The sequence below is a fragment of the Capra hircus genome, chromosome 11 (genome assembly GCF_001704415.2).
Source record: "Capra hircus breed San Clemente chromosome 11, ASM170441v1, whole genome shotgun sequence".
Taxonomy (NCBI): Eukaryota; Metazoa; Chordata; class Mammalia; order Artiodactyla; family Bovidae; genus Capra; species Capra hircus.
The window spans coordinates 85,867,206-85,887,841 of NC_030818.1; the positions used below are offsets into that span (position 1 = coordinate 85,867,206).

The 20,636-nt window shown below is 51.3% G+C and overlaps 1 protein-coding gene across 20 annotated transcripts in view; it reads right to left on the reverse strand.

Annotated features, from left to right (window-relative positions):
* The window catches only part of GREB1 (growth regulation by estrogen in breast cancer 1), a 128,930-nt gene that overhangs the window by 40,714 nt on the left and 67,580 nt on the right, over positions 1-20,636 (reverse strand). For 18 of the 20 annotated variants that reach the window (XR_001918842.1, XR_001918841.1, XR_001918843.1 and 15 more), the window contains 7 exons: positions 12,868-13,050; positions 10,898-11,041; positions 9,449-9,577; positions 6,502-6,615; positions 5,834-5,977; positions 3,959-4,144; positions 594-944 (listed from right to left, as the gene is read on the reverse strand). Coding sequence is in view for 16 of the 20 variants with exons in the window: in XM_018055638.1 (XP_017911127.1) it covers positions 594-944; positions 3,959-4,144; positions 5,834-5,977; positions 6,502-6,615; positions 9,449-9,577; positions 10,898-11,041; positions 12,868-13,050 (1,251 nt within the window). In the remaining 4 variants the exon portion in view is untranslated. Of the gene's footprint in view, positions 1-593; positions 945-2,738; positions 3,625-3,958; positions 4,145-5,833; positions 5,978-6,501; positions 6,616-9,448; positions 9,578-10,897; positions 11,042-12,867; positions 13,051-20,636 lie in introns of those variants that run through there. The other 2 variants (XM_018055644.1, XM_018055632.1) reach the window with 2 other exon arrangements.

The window sequence follows — 20,636 nt, forward strand, 5'->3', positions numbered from 1 at the left end:
TCCCCCTTCCCCCAGAGACATCCCCCCGCCCCGTGTCTGCTTCTCCACCAGCACATGGGCTCCAGGAAAGCAGGACATCACTCCTGTATCCCCAGCCCCCAGGACAGTGGCTGCACATAGTAGGGCTTCAATAAGTGTTTTTAGTTAATTAGCTAATAGTTAATTAGCTGACAGCCTCATTAACCCACACAACCCAGTAAGGTCATTATTTTTTTTCTCTCCATTATGTAGTTGAAGATGCTGAGGAATGGAGTCACTGATTACAGGTTGGCGGCAGGGTGGCGGAGGGGTGGTGGTGGTGTGGAGGGGTTTCCCTGCATCTATACAGACCCCAAACTTGCCCCCAGTCTCTCAGAGAAACCAGAACTGCAGCACCTTTCATTCCAGAAGGAATGGCTTTTTCCAGAAGCGAGCTATTCAGGGCACACCAGGGGTGGCTGAGTGTTAACTGCAGTTACTAACCAGCGCTGATGCAAACTCCAGGCCCCCGAGGGGCCAACAGCCAGGTGTGTGTGTGTGGGGGGGGGGGTGGTGCGGGGCGGCGGTGCTTCTGGGTGTCAACAGAAACATCTCAGCGGAGGGCCCAGCCTCACCGGTGACGGCGATGCAGGAGTCGATGGCGGCGCTCCGGCAGGCACAGATGATCACCACGTAGTTGGTCTTGGCCAGCTTGCCCTCTATCAGCAGCCGGAACATCTCAGAGAGGCCCTCAGCCAGAGAGTAGGTGCACTCGATGACGTGCACGCTGTCGTTGCAGGAGCTGGCAGCCAAGCCGGCCAGCCAGGGCAGCTGTGCGGAGGTCACCGGTGCCACGGCGCCTAGCGCGGGTGGGAAGGGCTGGGGCGGCGCCTGCTGGTACTGCCGGATCTCCGTTAGATGCGACTCGCGCCACGAGCGCAGGAAGATCTGCTCCAGGTCCTCCATCAGGGGCACCTGGTCCGCCGCTGGCAACGACAAGGCGGGTGGGAGGGGCTTCAGCGCCTGCCCCGCCCACACCGCAGGGCAGTGCTGGGGAGATGCGCTGTGCCCTAATGTCCACCTGACACAATCTGAATGATCAACATCCAAAATAGAGGGAGGCTGCAAATGCAACCCTCATCTCATCAGCCTAAAAGAACCACTATTTTTGAGTGCTTCTCAGCCTTTTCTCCCCCACGTGCTGGAATTTTATGTTGTTGTTCAGTGGCTCAGTCCTGTCTGACTCTTGGTGACCCCATGGCCTGCAGTACACCAGGCTTCCCTGTCCTTCACTATCTCCAGGAGCCTGCTCAAACTCATGTCCAATGAGGCAGTGATGCCATCCAACCGTCTCATGCTCTGTCGACCCCTTTTCCTCCTGCCTTCATCTTTGCCAGCATCGGAGTCTTAAATCACTATGAACTGAACTGAAAGTCACTCAGTCGTGTCCGACTCTCTATGACCCTATGAACTGTAGCCCGCCAGGCTCCTCTGTCCGTGGAATTCTCCAGGCAAGAATACTGGAGTGGGTTGCCATTCCCTTCTGCAGGGGATCTTCCCCACCCAGGGATGGAACCTGGGTCTCCCGCACTGCGGACACATTCTTTACCGTCTGAGCTACCAGAGAAGCCCTTTTAATCACTATGATGGGTTTAAATCACTGTTAACGATTGTGGGGAAATGACTTCAGGGTGTGTCTGCCTCCTTACCATCATGCCAGCGTCAAACCACAATCATGACGTTTACAGCTTTCACACACAGCATTGTAACCAGGCACGTGACATCCCATGACTTGGAGGTGCCATCACAGACTTAGCAACACAGATCTATCATCGACCCTTGCATTGCTCCTGAGTAAGCACCTTCAAAGGTACTTCTGCAGGACACAGCTTTATGTAAAGGACATAACTTCCTGAGCCTAAATGGACCTACAGAGCTGACCGATAACACATCATCAGACTGTCTCCAGACGGTTCAAATGTGACAACTTACCATGCCATTAACAAACCACAACAACCCGGCTTCTACTGCACCCCTAGTTCTTATTGGATACCATCATTTGGGTTCTTATCATCAACTGAATTGAGAAAACCTCCACTTGTTTGATTTGTTAACTTTGTACTTCTTTGACGACTAGCGAGACTGAGTATTTTCAACATTTTTCCCTATAGCTATTTTCTGGTTTACGTGTCAGAACTTTACATTTGGGTGAGCCAGTGGAAAGAGAGCCACAGTTTGATTTAGAAAACGTGTCCCCATCCAGCTACACCCAGCACCAGCTGTGGAGCCTTGAGCTATCTTAGGATACAGCTTTCTGATCTGAAAAAAACAGGGATCATACCACTTCCTCATGGGGCTACGCCAAAACTGGATTAGACAAGCTGTCGTATTTCCTGTCTTTTAAAAGTTTTTCCCTGGAGCCCACAGCCCCTTCCAGACCCACCACCACCCATCAAAGCACCTGCAAGAGCTGCTCACACTCACCATGCTTGTCTCCTCACCTCCATCCCCTCTGACCCATTCTAGTACGGGTTTTGTCCCCAACTCTCCTCATATCTCCACCCACCCGGGTTGCCAGTGGTTTCCACATGCCCCAACCCAATGGTCAGTCATCAGCCAGCCCTCAGTTCTCGGCCATTAATGAAATGATGTCAGATCATATCTGAAACTGAAAGTCACTCAGTCGTGTCTGACTCTTTGTGACCCCATGGACTGTAGCCCACCAGGCTCCTCTGTCTCTGGGATTTCCCAGGGAAAAATACTGGAGTTGGTTGCCATTCCCTTCTCCAGAGGATCTTCCCGGATCAAGGATTGAACCCGTGTCTCCTCCATTGCAAGCAGATTCTTTACCCATCTGAGCCACCAGGGAAGCCCAGATCATATCTGTCCCCTGCCTGAAAGCATTCCAATGCTGCTATGGACTGAATTGTGTCCCCCCTCCATTCATACGTTGAAGTGTTAACCCCCAATGTGACTATATTTAGCAAGAGGGCCTTTAGAGAAGTAGCTAAGGTTAAGTGGGTTCATAAGGGTGGGGTCCTAGGCCAGTAGGATGGGTGTCCCTATAAGAAAAGGAAGCAACCTCGGAGCTCACCCTCTGTTCCCACACACATGCATGAAGGAAAGGCCATGGGAGGACACGGCCATCCACAAGCCAGGAAGAGAGGGCCTCCCCAGAACCCCACCATGGGGCCACTCTGACCTTGGACTTCCAGCCTCCAGAACTATGAGAAGATAAAACCTCTGTGGCTTAAGCACAGTCTGTGGTATTTTGCTCGGCAGCCTAAGCAGATAGACACAAGCTGTTCTCACTGTCTGACATACAGACTCTTGGCCTTAGCCTGAGGCCCTGCCGGCTCTCTGATAACAACCTCACTCTCAGGCTTTCACTGGGTAGCCACCCTGCCGCCCGCTGACCTGGGGCGCCACGCCACGCCTTGGCCCTTGCCTCCGCCCCCCTGACTCTGCCTCCCTGAGATCTTCACAAGCCTGGCTCCTCCTCATCACTCAGGTCTCGACTCAGAGACGCCTTTCCTGACAACCTGGATCAGCCCACAACCACCCACCACACTCCCATTGCTTCTTTTTCTCTTGTTTACGGTTTCTCTCTCCCACTAGAATCCTTGAGGGCAGAGCCTTTGTGGTATTCCTGCTGTATCTCTGCACCTAGAATGACAGAAAAATCACTTTTGGAAAAAAAAAAATTTATCTGGTTGCATCGGGTTTTCATTGTGGCATGTGGGGTCTTAGTTCCCCAACCAGGGATCGAACCCATGTCCTCTGCATTGCAAGGCAGATTCTTAACCACTGGAAGTCCCAGGAAATCGTATTTGAATTCGTACTGCCGTCCCAGCCCCTCAGGTGGTGACCACTGCAGTGACCTGATGACGGAGGCCGTCTTCAGGAGGGCTCTGAGTGAGGGCCATGATCAGCCCATGTGCACGTCCCTCCTTTAGCGATTATTCCACCAGTGGTTCCCGCAAAATGGGAGGGGACTCACCCAGCTGGACGAGATAGTAGACGGTCAGCAGGAGCTGCATCTCCTCCGAGATGGGCTGAATGGTGGAGGCCCCGTACTGCTCGTAGGCTCTGGAGATGGACTGCGAGTTCTGGTAGCACGTGTACAGCAGGGGGCTCACGACCACGTCGTTCAGGTTGCCGCACAAGTAGGGGAAGTTCCCGTGGCCTGGGGGAGGGGACGCAGCATGGCTTGGCCACTGGCCTCAGGCACGTGTGGTCTCCACATGCGCACGCGTGAGAGCTCAGTCGTGTCCGACTCTTTGTGACCCCATGCACAGGCTTCTCTGTCCATGGGATTCTCCAGGCAAGAATACTGGAGGGGGTTGCCATGCCCTCCTCCAAGGAATCTTCCCCACCCAGGGATCGAACCTGCATCTCCTGTGCCTTCTGCATTGCAGGCAGATTCTTTACCACTGAGCCAGCAGGGAAACCTGGGGCTCTCTGCATGCAAGGGAGTGAAAACGTGCAGGCCAGCTGCTCTTGAGGCAACTCAAGCTCCTTTGTGGGGAAGTCTTGAGCTCTCAGCCCGTGCTGGTTTGTGCACCTGTTCTCATAATTGACAGGGGCTGTAGCATTTGATTATTCATTTGCAGTCTCCACCTTTTTGGCACCAGGGATCAGTTTCATGGAAGACAATTTTTCCACAGACCCAGGGTGGGGGTGGGATTACGGTGTGGGGATGATTCAAGAGCAATATATTTATTGTGCACTTTATTTCTATTATTATTATATCAGCTCCACCTCCGATCATCAGGCATTAGACCCCAGACATTAAAGACTCCTGATTTAGTCCAATTTCTTATTTTACAGCCAAGCACACTAAGGCCCAGAGAGAATTACTAAAGCTGCTCGGCCATCGCCTGTGCCTCCCAGCCCCCCAGGACTCCTTGATGAGCTGAGTTAGGAAAATAAACCACTGTACAGATCAGAGACTCCAAACATTGACAGAACTTGACAAATGCTTCAGCAAATGGTACAAGATTAATTCTGAGAGCAGCCCTCAGAGGCAGGACAGCCCGGGCCAGATCTATTATTAACTAGGTTATCCTCAGCAAGAAGCTTCACTTCCCCAAGCCTTGGTCTCTGCATGTGTAAAACAAGATGAAGATATCAAACCCTTGTGCAATCGCTGAGATGATTAAATGTGGTAAGTGCCTGCATGGTATCGTGTACTCAGACAGCCTCCATTTATTCACCAAACACACACTGAGTAGACGCCTGCTGTGTGCTGTGTGCAGGCACCACGCTCAGCTCCGGGGTGACACAGTTCACAGCCTCAAGAAAATTGTTTCCCAAACCTGAGGGTGCGCTAGGATCCCCCGAAAAGCTTCCTAAAACACAGATTGCCAGACCCCACCACAGAGCCTCTGATTCCAACTCGGGCCTGGTTCTGATTCTGGGATGGGTGGGCCTGGGAATTTACATCTCTACTGAGCTCCTGGGTGGTGCTGTTTTTGCTGGTCCAGGAACCACAATTTGGGGAGCACTGCTCACAAACACTCTGATTTATCAGAGGCATCAGAAAGAATTACTCTTAGGGGAAGGATGTGACATTTGTCATAAAGGAGGCACAAAGATGCTACAGCGGGGCCCAGATAAAAGGGTCAGAACAAACGAACAAGCAAATGGTCATCACGGAAAACAGTGACGGGCTCTGAAACTTCTGGCGTCTGATCAGGGGCCACCCCAGTGACCGGTCTGCTTGGTTCTCTCATTGCCCTGGAAACGGCTTTAGAAGTTCTCCCAGGAGGACAACCTGGTGTGGAGTCAGACTGGAATGATGTGTCATGTCTTCTGTTTCTAATGTATTCCCTGGCTCCCCGACCTTCCGCCCCCAGTGCATTGCTATACTTGCCTTTAAAGATCACTGGCTTGGCCTTGCATATCTTCAACAAGTTGTCGGGAACGGACACAGGCTCTTCGGAAGCCACAACAGGAAAGGTGACTGAAGCTGGTCCCACCAAGCCGACCTGGGGCATGCAGGTCACACCTGCGCTTTCTAGGGACACGCCGAGAGCGTGAAAAGGATACGTCAGACAGGGCATCCACCTCCGGCAGACCTGACATCAGGGCAGCCAACACACCTGCTACAACTCTATCTTCTCCGCACCTCCAGGAGCACCCAAGTCTGGGAACCACAGGTTCCTGAGTCAAAAGATCTTAAAGGTCACCGGGTCCCCCTTCCCCACCGAACAACCCAGTTTTCTCTTCTTCAATGTCCCTGCCAAGTGACAAGCACGCCTTTTAGAAAAAATTCTCTAAGATCGGGAAACTCAATACTGTGCAGGAATCCTGGGCTTTGTGAAGCAAGCCTAATGCACGAGAAAGAGAATCTTTTGTTATACTCAAGTGTGCCTCCCTAGAATTTTCTCACCCATACATATGAAAGCATGTGTGTACACACACGCACATGCACACATGAACATGCACATGCTCGTACACACACATTCACACACACACACACACCCCACCACCACCACCAGTGCCAGAACCTTGCATCTGGGGCAGGGCTCCATCACTTACCATACTTGGCTCTGTTCCCCGCTCCCTGGGGGTAGCCACCATCCGAAGCTGATGGAGACTCTGGAGACCAGCCTTTGTGGCGTTTTTTGGGAGGGCCGGAGTTTGATAAGATACCTAGACAACGTTCAGGGTGCGAATTAGGCTGTCACCAAAGACATGCTTCAGCAAAATGTTCCCCTGAGCTAGAGAACACTTATTTGTTATTTTTTTTTTAAAGCACAGCTTTACATCTAGCGCATTTTAGCTTCCCTAGTGGCTCACATGGTAAAGAATCTGCTTGTGATGCAGAAGAGCCTGTTCGATCCCTGGGTCTGAAAGAACCCCCTGGAGGAAGACACAGCAACCAACTCCAGCATTCTTGCCCAGAGAATCCCATGGACACAGGAGCCTGGTGGGCTATAGTCCATGGGGTCGCAAAGACTCGGACACGATTGAGCAACTAACGAACAGTCTAGAGGAAGTATCTAGGCTTAAAGAAATATCCTGTCGACCTCTATAAATGTTTCATTCCAAAGCTGTGTCAGTGTCTAAGCTTTAGCCCTCCGAGCCTTACCTCCTTCATCTTTACAATGGGATCATAAAACCTACTCTGAAAGGTGACTTGATCAAGACTAAAGAGAATATATGTAAGGCACAGAGTTTGAGGCCAATAAACGGCAGCCACCAAGTCCAGATCCTCATTATCTAGAGTGGGTAACCGTTCCCTTCTCCAGGGGATCTTCCCAACCCAGGGATTGAACCCAGGTCTCTCACATTGCAGGCGGGTTCTTCACCAACTGAGCCACCAGGGAAGCCCAAGAATACTGGAGTGGGTAGCCGTTCCCTTTTCCAGGGGATCTTCCCGACCCAGGAATCGAACCCAGGTCTCCCACACTGCAGGCAGATTCTTTGTGTCTGAACTACGAGGAAGTCCATCATCGTCTCCACATTCCAGTAAATTAATACTTGTTTCTGTAGACAAGCCCCAGCGGCAGTCAACCCACCACCACAGTTTCACCACTCGGGGGCAGTACCGATCCACCTGTGCACCTCTCCCCACCCCAGCCCTGAAAGCTAATTTCCGGCAAAAAAAAAAATCCAGGGGAACAGAAGCTGGTACCCACTGCCACTAATGAGTCATCCTGCCCACGCCAGAACAGTGTGAGCATGACTCATGCTCTGTTCTTGGATTCTTCAAAATACCAAGAATTGGTTATCACATTTTGGGGGACCAATCTGACACAAAATATCCCTTACCTTTAGCGCTCTCTATGTTCAACCATGACACATTATATAAAGTTTAAATTTTAAAACACTCTATTCCTGGATGCAACCCTCTCCCAAGGAAATCAGAACCCCAGCATGTCCACACACCTCCCGATGACCCACCCCACCCCTCAGCCCCACCTCGAGCTCCTGGTGATTCTAAACCACAACCAGGATTGAGAACCACTGGTTTAGAGCAGTGTTTCTCCAAATCTAGCCAGAGACAAAGCTGGAGAGAACCAGGAGGAGCTTGTTCCAAGTGTCTGCTCCTGGGCACACCTCAACCTACAGAAGCCAATCTCCAGAAATGAAAGGAAACACTTAGTCATAAGCACCCCTGGTTATCCTTAGATGTGCTGCTGTTTGAGAATTATTGCTTTTGAGTCTCTTAAAAATAACCCAGTTATTTTCACCTCTTCTTTAGACCAACGGAAAATGAATGAAACGAAATGAATAAAACGTTTAAAGACATGAAGTTCTTTGCTTGCAAAGAGCTTTCCCACAGGTGGGCTCCTCTGACCCCACAACCTCTGTGGCAGCTTCTATCACCTTGATGTCATTTAGAACTACATCTTCGTTTCCCCACACATCTTTCCTCAAGAGCAGGGAAGAACTCCCACACAGACTGAGATGCCAGCTCCTCTAAAAGCCATGTTAAACTACCAGAGGAGGAAGGGCAAGGGGATGGGGCCTCAATATGAAGGCAGAAGGTCTGAGGGTGTTTTCTTCCTTTGGGGTGCTAACTGCCTCTACACAGACTCTAAGCTCCTTGTGCATGCATGCTGAGTCACTTCAGTTGTGTCTGACGTTACGGCCCTATGAACTACAGCCCGCCAGGCTCCTCTGTCCATGGGATTCTCCAGGTAAGAATACTGGAGTGGGTTGCCATGCCCTCCTCCAGGGGATCTTCCCCAAAGCTCTCCCAAAATGATGTCACCAGGAGCTGCCCCTGTGGACCAACCATTTCTGGCCATGTGTCCTGGTGCTGGGAAGGGGGACGCTATTTGGCATTTGGGGAGAGGCAAGTCTTCACTGTAGCCCACTCCCTGCAGGCACTGCAACATCCAGACCCCGAGCTAGGCAACGCAGAAAGGGATTCTGCGCATTTCCCACCTCCCCCTCCCCACTCTGCCCCCACCCCGTCCCGTCCCATGGAAGGCAGCATTTCAGTTGAGAACCACTGAGCCCCCAAGTCCTTGTCATACTCTCCGTGTAGCTTCAGAAGCGGTTTCTTGAAATAGAGTCCACCCTGCCCACAGCAGGCCTCAGGCACGGGATTCTGAGGCTCCAGCTGTGCCCCTAATGGTGCAAGCCCACTCTCTCTACCAGCACCCATCGCATCCTCCGGGCCAGGCTCCATGGAGTAACTGGGCTTGCAGGGCGCGTCATGATGACTGTTCCTGTGAATGTCATTGGCCCACAGGGAGACATGTTACCACTCATAACAGGTTCCCACTACATCCTAGCACACACTCATCATCCAGATTGGGGGCAGAAGCCATGCGTCTCCCTACCCCCAGCACTGGGGGCTGGACACACTACCAGAGACGCAGGAGGTGTCTGCTGATCCAGCCTGACTCTCATTCCAACTCCAGGAGGCTCAGGGGCCCTGGTGCTGTGGCTCTCGCGTCCCCCACCCGCCACCGCCTTGGCCCAGAGCAGAGCAAGGCGCCCCCACCTCGAATAGGACGGTCAAGGTTACCTAAGGCTGAGGGACGCGGCACTGCGGACAGGCGGTTCTTCACCAGCAGCTGGTGCTTCGGGGAATCTTTGCCGTTGAAAACAGCCGGACCCAGGGCTGCGGTTAGGGCGGGGTGATTGGAGGCTGGTCCTGAGAGCAGAGACAAAGAGGGGAGACCACGGGATGCTCGGGGAGTCCAGCAAACAGGAAATGGCTCTCCCTCCATTTAACATATTAGCTTTCCACTGATGCAGCCCGTCAAGGGTCAGGACTCTTGACAGAGTGATTCTGTCCCCCCCAGCCCCCCGAAAAAGCAGACACACACGGACATGCACACACATGCACACACAGGACACACACTCCCACACATGCTCCACTGAGCATTCCCCGTGAGAGAAGGGCCCGTGGGGGCCCCGGGATTCCAGGAGCACCCCTGCAGCTGCTCCACCCTCCTCCCACCCTCTTGCTCACCCTCCTGGGTTCAGGGTCACGTCAAACATGCTCAGGAAAGCAGTCGGGTTTGCCGTCGCCCAGGGCCAGGCTATGCATAGGATCTGGGGCTCCCCGGGCCTCAGGAGGATTCTGGGGACAATTGTTGGCTCTGCTCTAAGTCACCCACACGGGCCAGAATGATGTGGAAGGTATTCCAGAGTCAGGAGGAGCACCAAACATCCCCTATGTCGAGGGGTTGAAGGGCGGGCTCTGAAACCAGACGACCCCTGTCTGAGCTCCATGCTGCCTTGAATTCGCAACCTTCCTGAACATTATACCTCCTCTCTGTGCATCCAGCTTCTCATCTAGAGGATGGGGGTAATATTAGAGCCACTGTGAGGACAACGGGAGTTAACAAAACTTTGCAAGCAGTAAGTATTTGCTATCACTGTCATCACACTTAATTTTTATAATCACCCTGCAAATTAGACAGAAAAGTTTCTCTCCAAGTGTACAGATGAGGAAACAGAGAGTCACAGAGTTAAAATGAGCTGACCCAAATCTCTCAGCTAGGAGGCGGCAGCACCGGAATCGCACCCAGGTATTCTGCGGGCAGAAACACTGATCCCTGACCCAGGCACAGGGAGGACGGGGGCAGATACCACGTGGAAGGGGGACAGGGAGCCTCTAGGGGGAGTGCATTCTCTGCTCAGGTGCAGCCTCTTTGCTGTGGATGCTGAGCCATGTGCAGCAGGGGCCCAGGGCCCCTCAGCAGACCCCCCTGAGCAGGAGGACCCCCAACCACCAACCCCCCCGCCGCCAGAGCCCTTGGGAAGGAGGTTGCTGTCTACTTGCCATCAGCTGTCATGCTCATCAGGTGTGTTTTGCATGGCCCAGGCCAAGTTCACAAAGCAGAAATACCAGCTATCAAACCCTACTGCCCGTGATAGCCTAGGTAGGCATCTTCGTGCCTCCATTTTTCAATTGGGGGAACTAAAACCAACTCCCAGCACCTCCAGTGCTGCACCACCACCTCACCTGCCTGTGGGGCTCCCAGCGGGGCGCTTGGGGTTGTCCCCAGACCGGGCTCGCCAGGGAAGGGGGCCGGAGGCCCAGAGCTGTCCAGTGGCGGGAACAGGGAGCTGGAACATGCACCCATGGATGCCTGTCGGCTTCTGAACTCTGCAGGGAAGAGGCACACTTGACAGTCAGCTCCTGCTCCTCCCCAACAGCGACCAATGACTTCCGAGGCCAGAACCCGGCCTGCGGGAGAGCCAGGCGCGGAGATAACCGCGAGGGTGCCAACGCCTTCCCTGTCGCTGCTCCGGTGCAGCCAGGAGGGCTGGGGTGGGGGCCATTCCCCAGGCTTGGTCTCTGGGGAAGCCACCTGAGGGACAGTCCTCTTGCCAACAGCAGGAGCAGTGGTCACCACTTGCGAAGAAGGGAAAAACACATGATGCAAACGAGAGCTCGAATTCCAAGGGACAAACAGCATTATGGGAAACAGATGATGCAAATGAGAGCTTCAAGTCCAAGGGATGAACAGCATTACTCAAAAGTGAAGGAACAGCTGGGCTTCTCTGGTGGCCCAGATGGAAAGAATCTGCCTTCAATGTAGGAGACCCGGGTTCCATCCCTGGGTCTGAACAGTCCCCTGGAGGAGGGCATGGCAACCCACTCCAGTATTCTTGCCTGGGGAATTTCACAGACAGAGGAGCCTGGCGGGCTGCAGTCCATGAGGTCTCAAAGAGTTGGACACGACTGAGCAACAACAGCAATAACAAAAAGGAAGAGCTAATACTTTCCTCCACCCCCTAAATCACTCTCCATTGGGAAGATTACCTCCCAGTGAGGTATCAAACCTGAGAGGGGCTTGGTCACAGCAAGTGATCAAGAACTCTTGGCTGGTCCCACAAGGGGAAGAACCACTTCCTCTCCGGGACCTACAAAATGATAGGCATGTATATAGTAGGAGCTCAAGAGATTACTGAGGGATGTGGCAACCCACTCCAGTTTTCTTGCCTGGGGAATTACACAGACAGAGGAGCCTAGTGGGCTACAGTCCATAGAGTCGCAAAGAGTCAGACACAACTGAGCGACTGAGCAAGCAAGAAAAGGAGACAGGGAGGAGAGGAGTGATGGGAGGGGACAGGGGATGAAAGCCTAGAACCAGCCCCTCCTGAAGCCCCATTTTTCTACTCACAGAAGTTGGCTGGGATATTCCAGGTAACCAGACAGCACCGATACAGACAAGTGAGGGACAAGAGGCTGCCTCTCCTGGGCACCTCTCTGAGAACCCTTCTGGACAGGTCCCTCCACGGTTGGTTGATGGGAGAAGGGGCATCTCGGTGGGGTCTGGAAAATCCAGCCCCTCCCTCTGCCTCCAGAGCTGACTGCAGCCAGGAGGATACAGGGCGACAGAAGAGAAGGATGGAGGGAGGCCCTTCCTAAAGCTGGAGCCTGTTCTCTTCTGCCAGCCCCAGCCCCAGGAAGCTGATCTTTTCTGTTCGTGGTTGACAGGGCTGTGGGGCAGAGAGGGAGGCTATCTAGGCTGAGCTTTCTCTAAGTCAGGGCTTCGCAACTTTAGCACCATTGACACCGGGCTGCACAATTCTCTGCGGAGGGCTGCCCCAGGCACGGCATCCTTGGCCTCCATCTATGAGATGCCAGGGGCTCCCTGCAGTCACAGTGGTCAACAATGTCTTCAGACATCACCAAACATCCCTGGGGGACAGAATTACCCCCGGCTGAGAATCTTGCCCCAGATACTTACTACAGGAAGACACCGCACCGTGTGACCCTGTGTCAGCTTTCAAAGCGCCCATACAAGTAGACTGATACGATAACCTGGACGCCCGGGGGGCAAAATTGCATTTTGATTTCGTAGGGCTGACCTCTTGCCCACCATGTGGACTGCAGAGCAGTCTCAGCCCAGAGTCGGGCCAACAGGCCCCTGGCTGGCCTGGAGGTGCCCCCTTCATGCGGCCCACCCCGCAGAGCTTGCTCACCTGAGCCTTTCCAGCAAATGAGGGGCCCTTTGGTCAGAGCCCCCTGGGCGTTGCGGACCAGGTAGTATTTCAAGTGCTTCTGCTTCTTGGGCTGCGTGGTCAGCTTCAGATTGATGTGATTGGAGAACTCCGTGAAGTAACAGAAGCCCTTCTTGCCACAGCCGACACAATTCCCAGAGAAACCTGGGGGGAGGAAGCAAACCAGGGTTGTCCCCACCTGACACCCAAGACCCCTCCAAGGGAAACATCGTTCACTAGGCATTCACGTCCTGAACCACCAGCCAGAGAAGTCTGAGGGGCAAAGGTCGCTGTCAGCTCACGCTGGTCCAGGGGTCAAGGTGACCTTGACACAAACAGAAAACCCTGACCAAAGAGACGCTGGGTCGTAGAGACAAGCCCAGGCAAGCATGGAAGACAGCATTGCTTAGGGGCATATTTAAAGCCTATGCATCCTATGGGACATAACCATCCCATTCATCTGTCCACACTAACCGAGCACCTGCAATAATTCGGTTTGTCTGCATGGTCTTTGGGCTTCTCAGACGGTGCTTGTGGTAAAGAAACCGCCTGCCGATGCAAGAGACATGAGATGCAGGTTCGATCCCTGGACCAGGAAGATCCCCTGGAGGGGGTCATGACAACCCACTCGGGTGTTCTTACCTGGAAAATCTCATGGACAGAGAAGCCTCATGGGCTATAGTCCATAGGGTCACAAAAGAGTCAGACACGACTTAGTGAATAAACAATAAATGTTTATACTGTAGTCTAACACATGACTTAAGGAATTATTTGATATTTGAGCATCACCAGCAGAAATAAAGTGACTATATTCTGTGTATATAATATGCACACAAAGCATTTCTAGTTGATGGGGATGGAGGTGGGAGGAAGAGCTTTGTTTAAAGTATAAGTAAGTACAAGCCTTGCTGCTGCTGCTACTGCTAAGTCGCTTCAGTCATGTCCGACTCTGCGACCCCATAGACGGCAGCCCACCAGGCTCCCCCGTCCCTGGGATCCTCCAGGCCAGAACACTGGAGTGGGTTGCCATTTCCTTCTCCAATGCATGAAAGTGAAAAGCGAAAGTGAGTACAAGCCTTAAGTATTTGAAATAATGTTTCCCAGGTGGCTTAGGGGTAATGAACCTGCCTGCCAAGGCAGGAGACGCAGGTTCGACCCCTGGGTGGAGAAGATCCCCTGGAGAAGGAAATGGCAGCCCATTCCATATTCTTGCCTGGAGAATCCCATGGATAGAGGAGCCTGGCAGGATAGCCCATAGCATCGCAGAGAGTTAGACAGGACTCAAGTGACTTAGCACGAACACACTATGGTCTTCAGTGCCAGCCAATCATAGAATCTCAAAGCAATTAAACCACTTAGACTGGATACACTGAGAGCCCTCTTGAGAGTCCAAAATTCCCTCCAGGAATCAAGGAAGTAGACCGCACGAGTCGCAGAAATCAAGCACTTCATCACGTGTGGCCAGGATCGTGGCGAGTAAAATCTGGGCCCAGCAGCCATGGTGAAGCCTGTCAACTGGAAGGTGACTGCTTCTATCAGTTCCTGCTGCCCGAGGCCAGGGGAGCCTTTCTGGGAGATGACAGAGCTTAACTCTGAGGCTCTGCAGAAGCTGCCTTCCAGAGGTGATGACAAAACCACCGCTTCAGTTCAGTTCAGTTCAGTTCAGCCGCTCAGTCATGTCCAACTCCCTGCAACCCCATGGACTGCAGCATGCCAGGCCTCCCTGTCCATCGCCAACTCCCAGAGTTCACTCAAACTCATGTCTATCGAGTCAGTGATGCCATCTAGTCATCTCATCCTCTGTCATCCCCTTCTCCTCCTGTCCTCAATCCTTCCCAGTATCAAGGTCTTTTCAAATGAGTCAGCTCTTCACACCAGGTGGCCAAAGCATTGGAGTTTCACCTCTCATGAACTATTAAAATCCAGAGAACATGCTTGAAAGACTTAAACAAACTGTGAAGTCCATTCAAACCGGAATCAATAGAACTATTGGTTAATACAAGAAAAACGTGATGGTTTAGCTTTTGTACCTGGTAGACCGTTCTGCTTTAAGCTCACTGTCTTGCAAAGGCCTTCCCTATGACCTTGCCTCACTCACTGGTACATCTGGTTGCTATGCCCCAAAATCCTTTGGCAGGAGAGACCCTGAAGCTGAGACTAATTTGTTTTATCTTATCCTCTGGCTGACAAGTTTACAAAGGGCATCTTGATATAGGCCAGGAAGGCCAAGGGGTTCTGTGCGTAAGCCCTGCTCTTAAAGGGGACAATCCTGAGGTCTCTGGCTACTACTGTCTAAAATAACATCAGTTAGTGAAGGTTCAAAACATTTCCCCATAGAGAAAGAAGATGCCTATATTACAGAAATATGACAGACTTTATTTTCTCGGGCTCCAAAATCACTGCGGACAGTGACTGCAGCCATGAAATTAAAAGACACTTGTTCCTGGAAGAAAAGCTATGACCAACCTAGACAGCATACTAAAAAGCAGAGACATCACTTTGCTGACAAAGGTCCCAATCATCAAAGCTATGGTTTTTCCAGTAGTCATGTACAGATGTGAAAATCAGACCACAAATAAGGTTGAGCACTGAAGAATTGGTGCTTTCGCATTGTGGTATTGGAGGAGACTCTTGAGAGTTCCGTGGACTGCAAGGAGATCAAACCAGTCAATGCTAAAGGAAATTATCCCTAAATATTCGTTAGAAGGACTGATGCTGAAGCTGAAGCTCCCATCCTTTGGCCACCTGATGCAAAGAGCTGACTCACTGGAAAAGACCCTGGTGCTGGGAGACACTGAAGATGGGAGAAGGGGATGACAGAGGATGAGATGGTTAGATAGCATCACTGACTCAATAGACATGAATCTGAGCAAATTCTGGGAGATAGTGAAGGACAGGGGAACCTGACATGCTGCAGTCCATAGGGTCACAGAGTCAGACATGACTTAGTGACCGAACAACAAACATTACAGAAACCTGGATTATCTGCTCTATTGCAAGCAAGTTTGATATTCCTTAAAAGGCATTAGAAATAAGGACAAATCTCATGGTCTAAGAAGGCAGGCACAGGTTAGTTTTTCCTTCCAGACTCCTATCCCCTCTGTACTGAATAGATTAAGGTACCAAAAACACGCCAACACTGTGCTCTATGTTTACTTGTTGTTAGAGGGACATGAAGGAAACTGACATGCAGAGAAAACCAACAGTGTTCTTGCCATTCACTGTCGCCCAGACGAAGCACCCAGCTGAACTGATGCAACCACCAGTTGGTCAGGACAGCTAAACCTTCCTTGGGGAAACCTGAGAACCAGAGGGACCAAGTGGTTGTCCAGAGCAGATCCAAAGAGTGATCCATTCAATTCTAGCGTGAGAACGGAGTGGCATGCATAGGCATGCCCTCCAGGGCTGCCCCCAATGCCTACCACCCCCATCTCTGCTTTGTCTCCCACCCCTCCTACTGCTATGCCGGACTTTAAATTGCTGGCAGTCCTTATAACTTCTTCCTCAATGTTGCTGCTAAGCTGCTAAGTCACTGCAGTCGTGTCCGACTCTGTGCGACCCCATAGACCGCAGCCCACCAGGCTCCTCCGTCCCTGGGATTCTCCAGGCAAGAACACTGGAGTGGGTTGCCATTTCCTTCTCCGATGCATGAAAGTAAGTGAGAGTGAAGTCGCTCAGTCGTGTCCGACTCTTAGTGACCCCATGGACTGCAGCCCACCAGTTTCCTCCATCCATGGGATTTTCCAGGCAAGAGTACTGGAGTGGGGTGCTACAATGTTAGAGTTATTAAAATCTGTATTTTTCCTATAACCATCCCTATCCTTCCACAGGACTGGGAGCATGTATGTCCACAGGGAGGTATGGGTTGTGTCTGTGTGCATTAGTGTACGTATACAAACTAGTGCCCAGCACAGGGGAGACAGTCAGCAAACACTGGGAGGGAAGGAGGAGAGAGGAGATAAAACAATTAGCAGAGCAAACACTTAGCCTCTCTGCACACGCTTTGATGTGTTCTAATGTTTTCATGTTTCTAATGCTTCCTAGTTTATAATCTAATGTTTTTATTTTTTCTTTTGACTCCAACCTGGGAACCTTGAGCAGCTCAACTGCCATCCAAGAATGAGGCCCTGAGAAACCTTCCAAGCTCCCTGGAAGGGATCCTGACTCTGAAGTCAAACAAAAGATGATGAGTAAGAAATAGAACTGCAAATCCAAGGATGCTCCGAGCACCTCGCCAAGGCCAGCACTGCCATCCCTTCCCAGAAATGGCTAAACAGGTTACAGGCCTTTGTCCGACGACAAATGTGGGCTGTGGGACCACGGCTCCATTCCAGAGGCAGGGAGGGAGGGCCACAAACCAGAAAGGGCTCCTCCTTGTGGTTCAGAAATCAAAGTGGAAACGCTGGCCCTCCCAGGGCCATAGGGATAGACACACCTCATTCTATTGCGCATGCCTCTGTTCCTTCATATCTCAGTGCCAGGTAGGAACACACCCAGCTCACTCACTCACTCACTCACTCCATTTTAACTCCAACAGTCATTAGCACATGAGAAGTAAAGTGGCTGCTCTTTAGGTTCAGTTGCTGCTGCTGTCTTTCTCCAATTGGTAATCCACCCATTTTTCAGGACCCAAGTGTGTTGCCAGTGACACCCTCTGAGACACTCTCATCCCAGAAGTCAATGCATCCTTGGGGATCCCACAGTATCTTAAGCCCTTGGTGGGAGCCTGTTGCCCAGAGATTTCCCAGAATTTTGATTTCTGTGGCTTTGCATGTGGACCTGTGAGGGAAGTCTTGGTTGGCCTTTGTCCTCCCACGGCCCTGAGCTTCTAGGAAGGACCAAGTACCACTTGGCTTTGGGGCCCCAGGCTGAACTTAAAGTCCACCTTCAGTTATTTATTACTATGAATAATAATAAATGCATAATTATTTGCCTGCTAGATGAACAAACGGCTTATTTACTCTCATCTCAGAAATGAACATTCCAGCTGTAATAGATGGAAGCGTCCCAGGTGGTACTAGTGGAAAAGAACCCACCAGCCAATGCAGGAGATGTGAGAGATGCGGGTTCGATCCCTGGGTCAGGAAGATTCCCCTGGAGGAGGGCACGGCAACCCACTCCTATATTCTTGCCGGGAGAATCCCATGAACAGAGGAGCTTGGTAGGCTACAGTGCATGGGGTCACAAAGAGTTGGACATGACTAAAGCGACTTAGCAAGCACATGCACAGCTGTAATAGATGGTTTCTTCTCCTTTGTCTTAGCCATCAGCTGGTTTCAATGAATTACTACCAAACAACTGGAACACACATCTACATTTTAGTCTTTTCGCTTTCACAGACCAGAAATCTCTCAATTGATTCAAAGTCACTAAAACCAGCACTACTTTCTCTGTAAATTATTGAGGGGGGGGGGGTTTAAAGCTGTTACTTTCTCCTAAGATACTCCAGAGCCTCCCCTTTATAGGTCACTAAAAAGTGCTGAGCCCCGGCCCTAGAGGGGTGCTGGGCCACCGTGCCCTGTGCAGCCATCAGGGTTAATTGCAGGTAACCTAAACAGTGCTAAGTGTGCAAGCTGAGAGTATAAAGTTATTTTAGAAGAATAAAGCACGGGTTATTACCAGCCGGCCCTTGTTACCCACCTCCGAGGGCTTTTTGGCAAGCAATTAACAAAGACTCCACTTCCTCTACGCTCCCCGCCTGAGAGGCTGAAGCTGCTCCCAGGCTGGTGGTGAATGAACTGAAAGATTCTTGCCTCTGCATTTTGAGACATAGAGCCTCCTAGATTTACTGCCCTCGCAATTCCTTTACAGTCACAAAGGGGAGGAATTTAGGCCAGATCAAACGCTAACCAAGTCACCAGTCTGTCTTCCCCACTCATTCTGTCCTGAGCAGCCTTGATAAGCAAATTCACTCTGAGATGCAATGACTCAGAAGCAATGAGCTTCCTTGGTGGAGTAAATTTCCTGGATTATTCTTGCTTTCAAAACTGGGTAAAATAACCCCATAGACCCGCCTTAAGAAAGAACTGGTCAAAACCTTTTTTCCCGCTGGTTGTTGCCTCAGAGTCGTGTCTGTCCCTCCACTAAGCAGTCATCTGCCGGGTTTCAGAGTGTATACACTGTCATGTTCCCTGGCCCTCGTGGCAGGAACCATTTCTTTTTCTTCTCTGGGTCAAGCCTTGCTGTCCCACCTCCATCCTTCAGTCCTTTGCACAGAGACTCAGACCCAAAATGTTCTCAATAAATATCTACTAAAGGTCTGACGAAAGTGGAAGCGGAAAGTGAAAAAGTTGGCTTAAAGCTCAACATTCAGAAAACGAAGATCATGGCATCCGGTCCCATCAATTCATGGGAAATAGATGGGGAAACAGTGGAAACAGTATCAGACTTTATTTTGGGGGGCTCCAAAATCACTGCAGATGGTGACTGCAGCCATGAAATTAAAAGACGCTTACTCCTTGGAAGAAAAGTTATGACCAACTTAGATAGCATATTGAAAAGCAGAGACATTACTTTGCCAACAAAGGTCCGTCTAGTCAAGGCTATGGTTTTTCCAGTGGTCATGTATGGATGTGAGAGTTGGACTATGAAGAAAGCTGAGCGCAGAAGAATTGATGCTTTTGAACTGTGGTGCTGGAGAAGACTCTTGAAAGTTCCTTGGATGGAAGGAGATCCAACCAGTCCATTCTGAAGGAGATCAGCCCTGGAATTTCTTTGGAAGGAATGATGCTAAAGCTGAAACTCCAGTACTTTGGCCACCTCATGTGAAGAGTTGACTCATTGCAAAAGGCTCTGATGCTGGGAGGGATTGGGGGCAGGAGAAGGGGACGACAGAGGATGAGATGGCTGGATGGCATCACTGACTCGATGGACGTGAGTCTGAGTGAACTCTGGGAGTTGGTGATGGACAGGGAGGCCTGGCGTGCTGCGATTCATGGGGTTGCAGGGAGTCGGACACAACTAAGCGACTGAACTGAACTGAACTGAGAGTGTGTAGGAGATCCAACCAGTCCATCCCAAAGGAAATCAGTCCTGAATATTCACTGGAAGGACACGCTGAAGCTGAAACTCCAATACTTGGGCCACCTGATGCAAAGAACTGACTCAATGGAAAAGACCCTGATGCTGGGAAAGATTGAAGACAGGAGGAGAAGGGGACGACAGAGGATGAGATGGTTGGATGGCATCACTGACTCAATGGACATGAGTTTGAGTAAACTCTGGGAGTTGGTGATGGACAGGGAGGCCTGGCGTGCTGCAGTCCATGGGGTTGCAAAGAGTTGGACACAACTGAGCAAGTGAACTAAACTGAAAGTGTTTTTACCTGCCCAGATTTGGGGGCATATCAAGTGTAAAACTGAGGTTTAAATGTTTGTCCACGGGGAAAGCACAGAAGGAATTGGGGCCAGCAGGAGAAGTTTAACCTAGAAGTTTTTCCAATAAACTCTCACGGTCAAACTTGCTTCTGCCATGAAGAGTATTTCTGAGGCTACATCTTAGCTAGACCCTCCTGTCTGCCCAGCTCTCCTGCCAAGGAGATGCCAGGCCAGGTGAGGGGCCATGTGGAAAGCACTTGCCCACTCTCTAGACAAGGACACGGAGGCCCAGGGTCACACAGCAGCCTGTGGTCAGACATGGGGCTGGAGCCAGCTCACTGAGCTCTCGGTCCAAACCTCATGTCTCCCCCGATTTTGCTTCACTTATGGGGGAGAGTGCTGAGCACAGGGTCAGGCATTCAGTAAGAGCTCAAT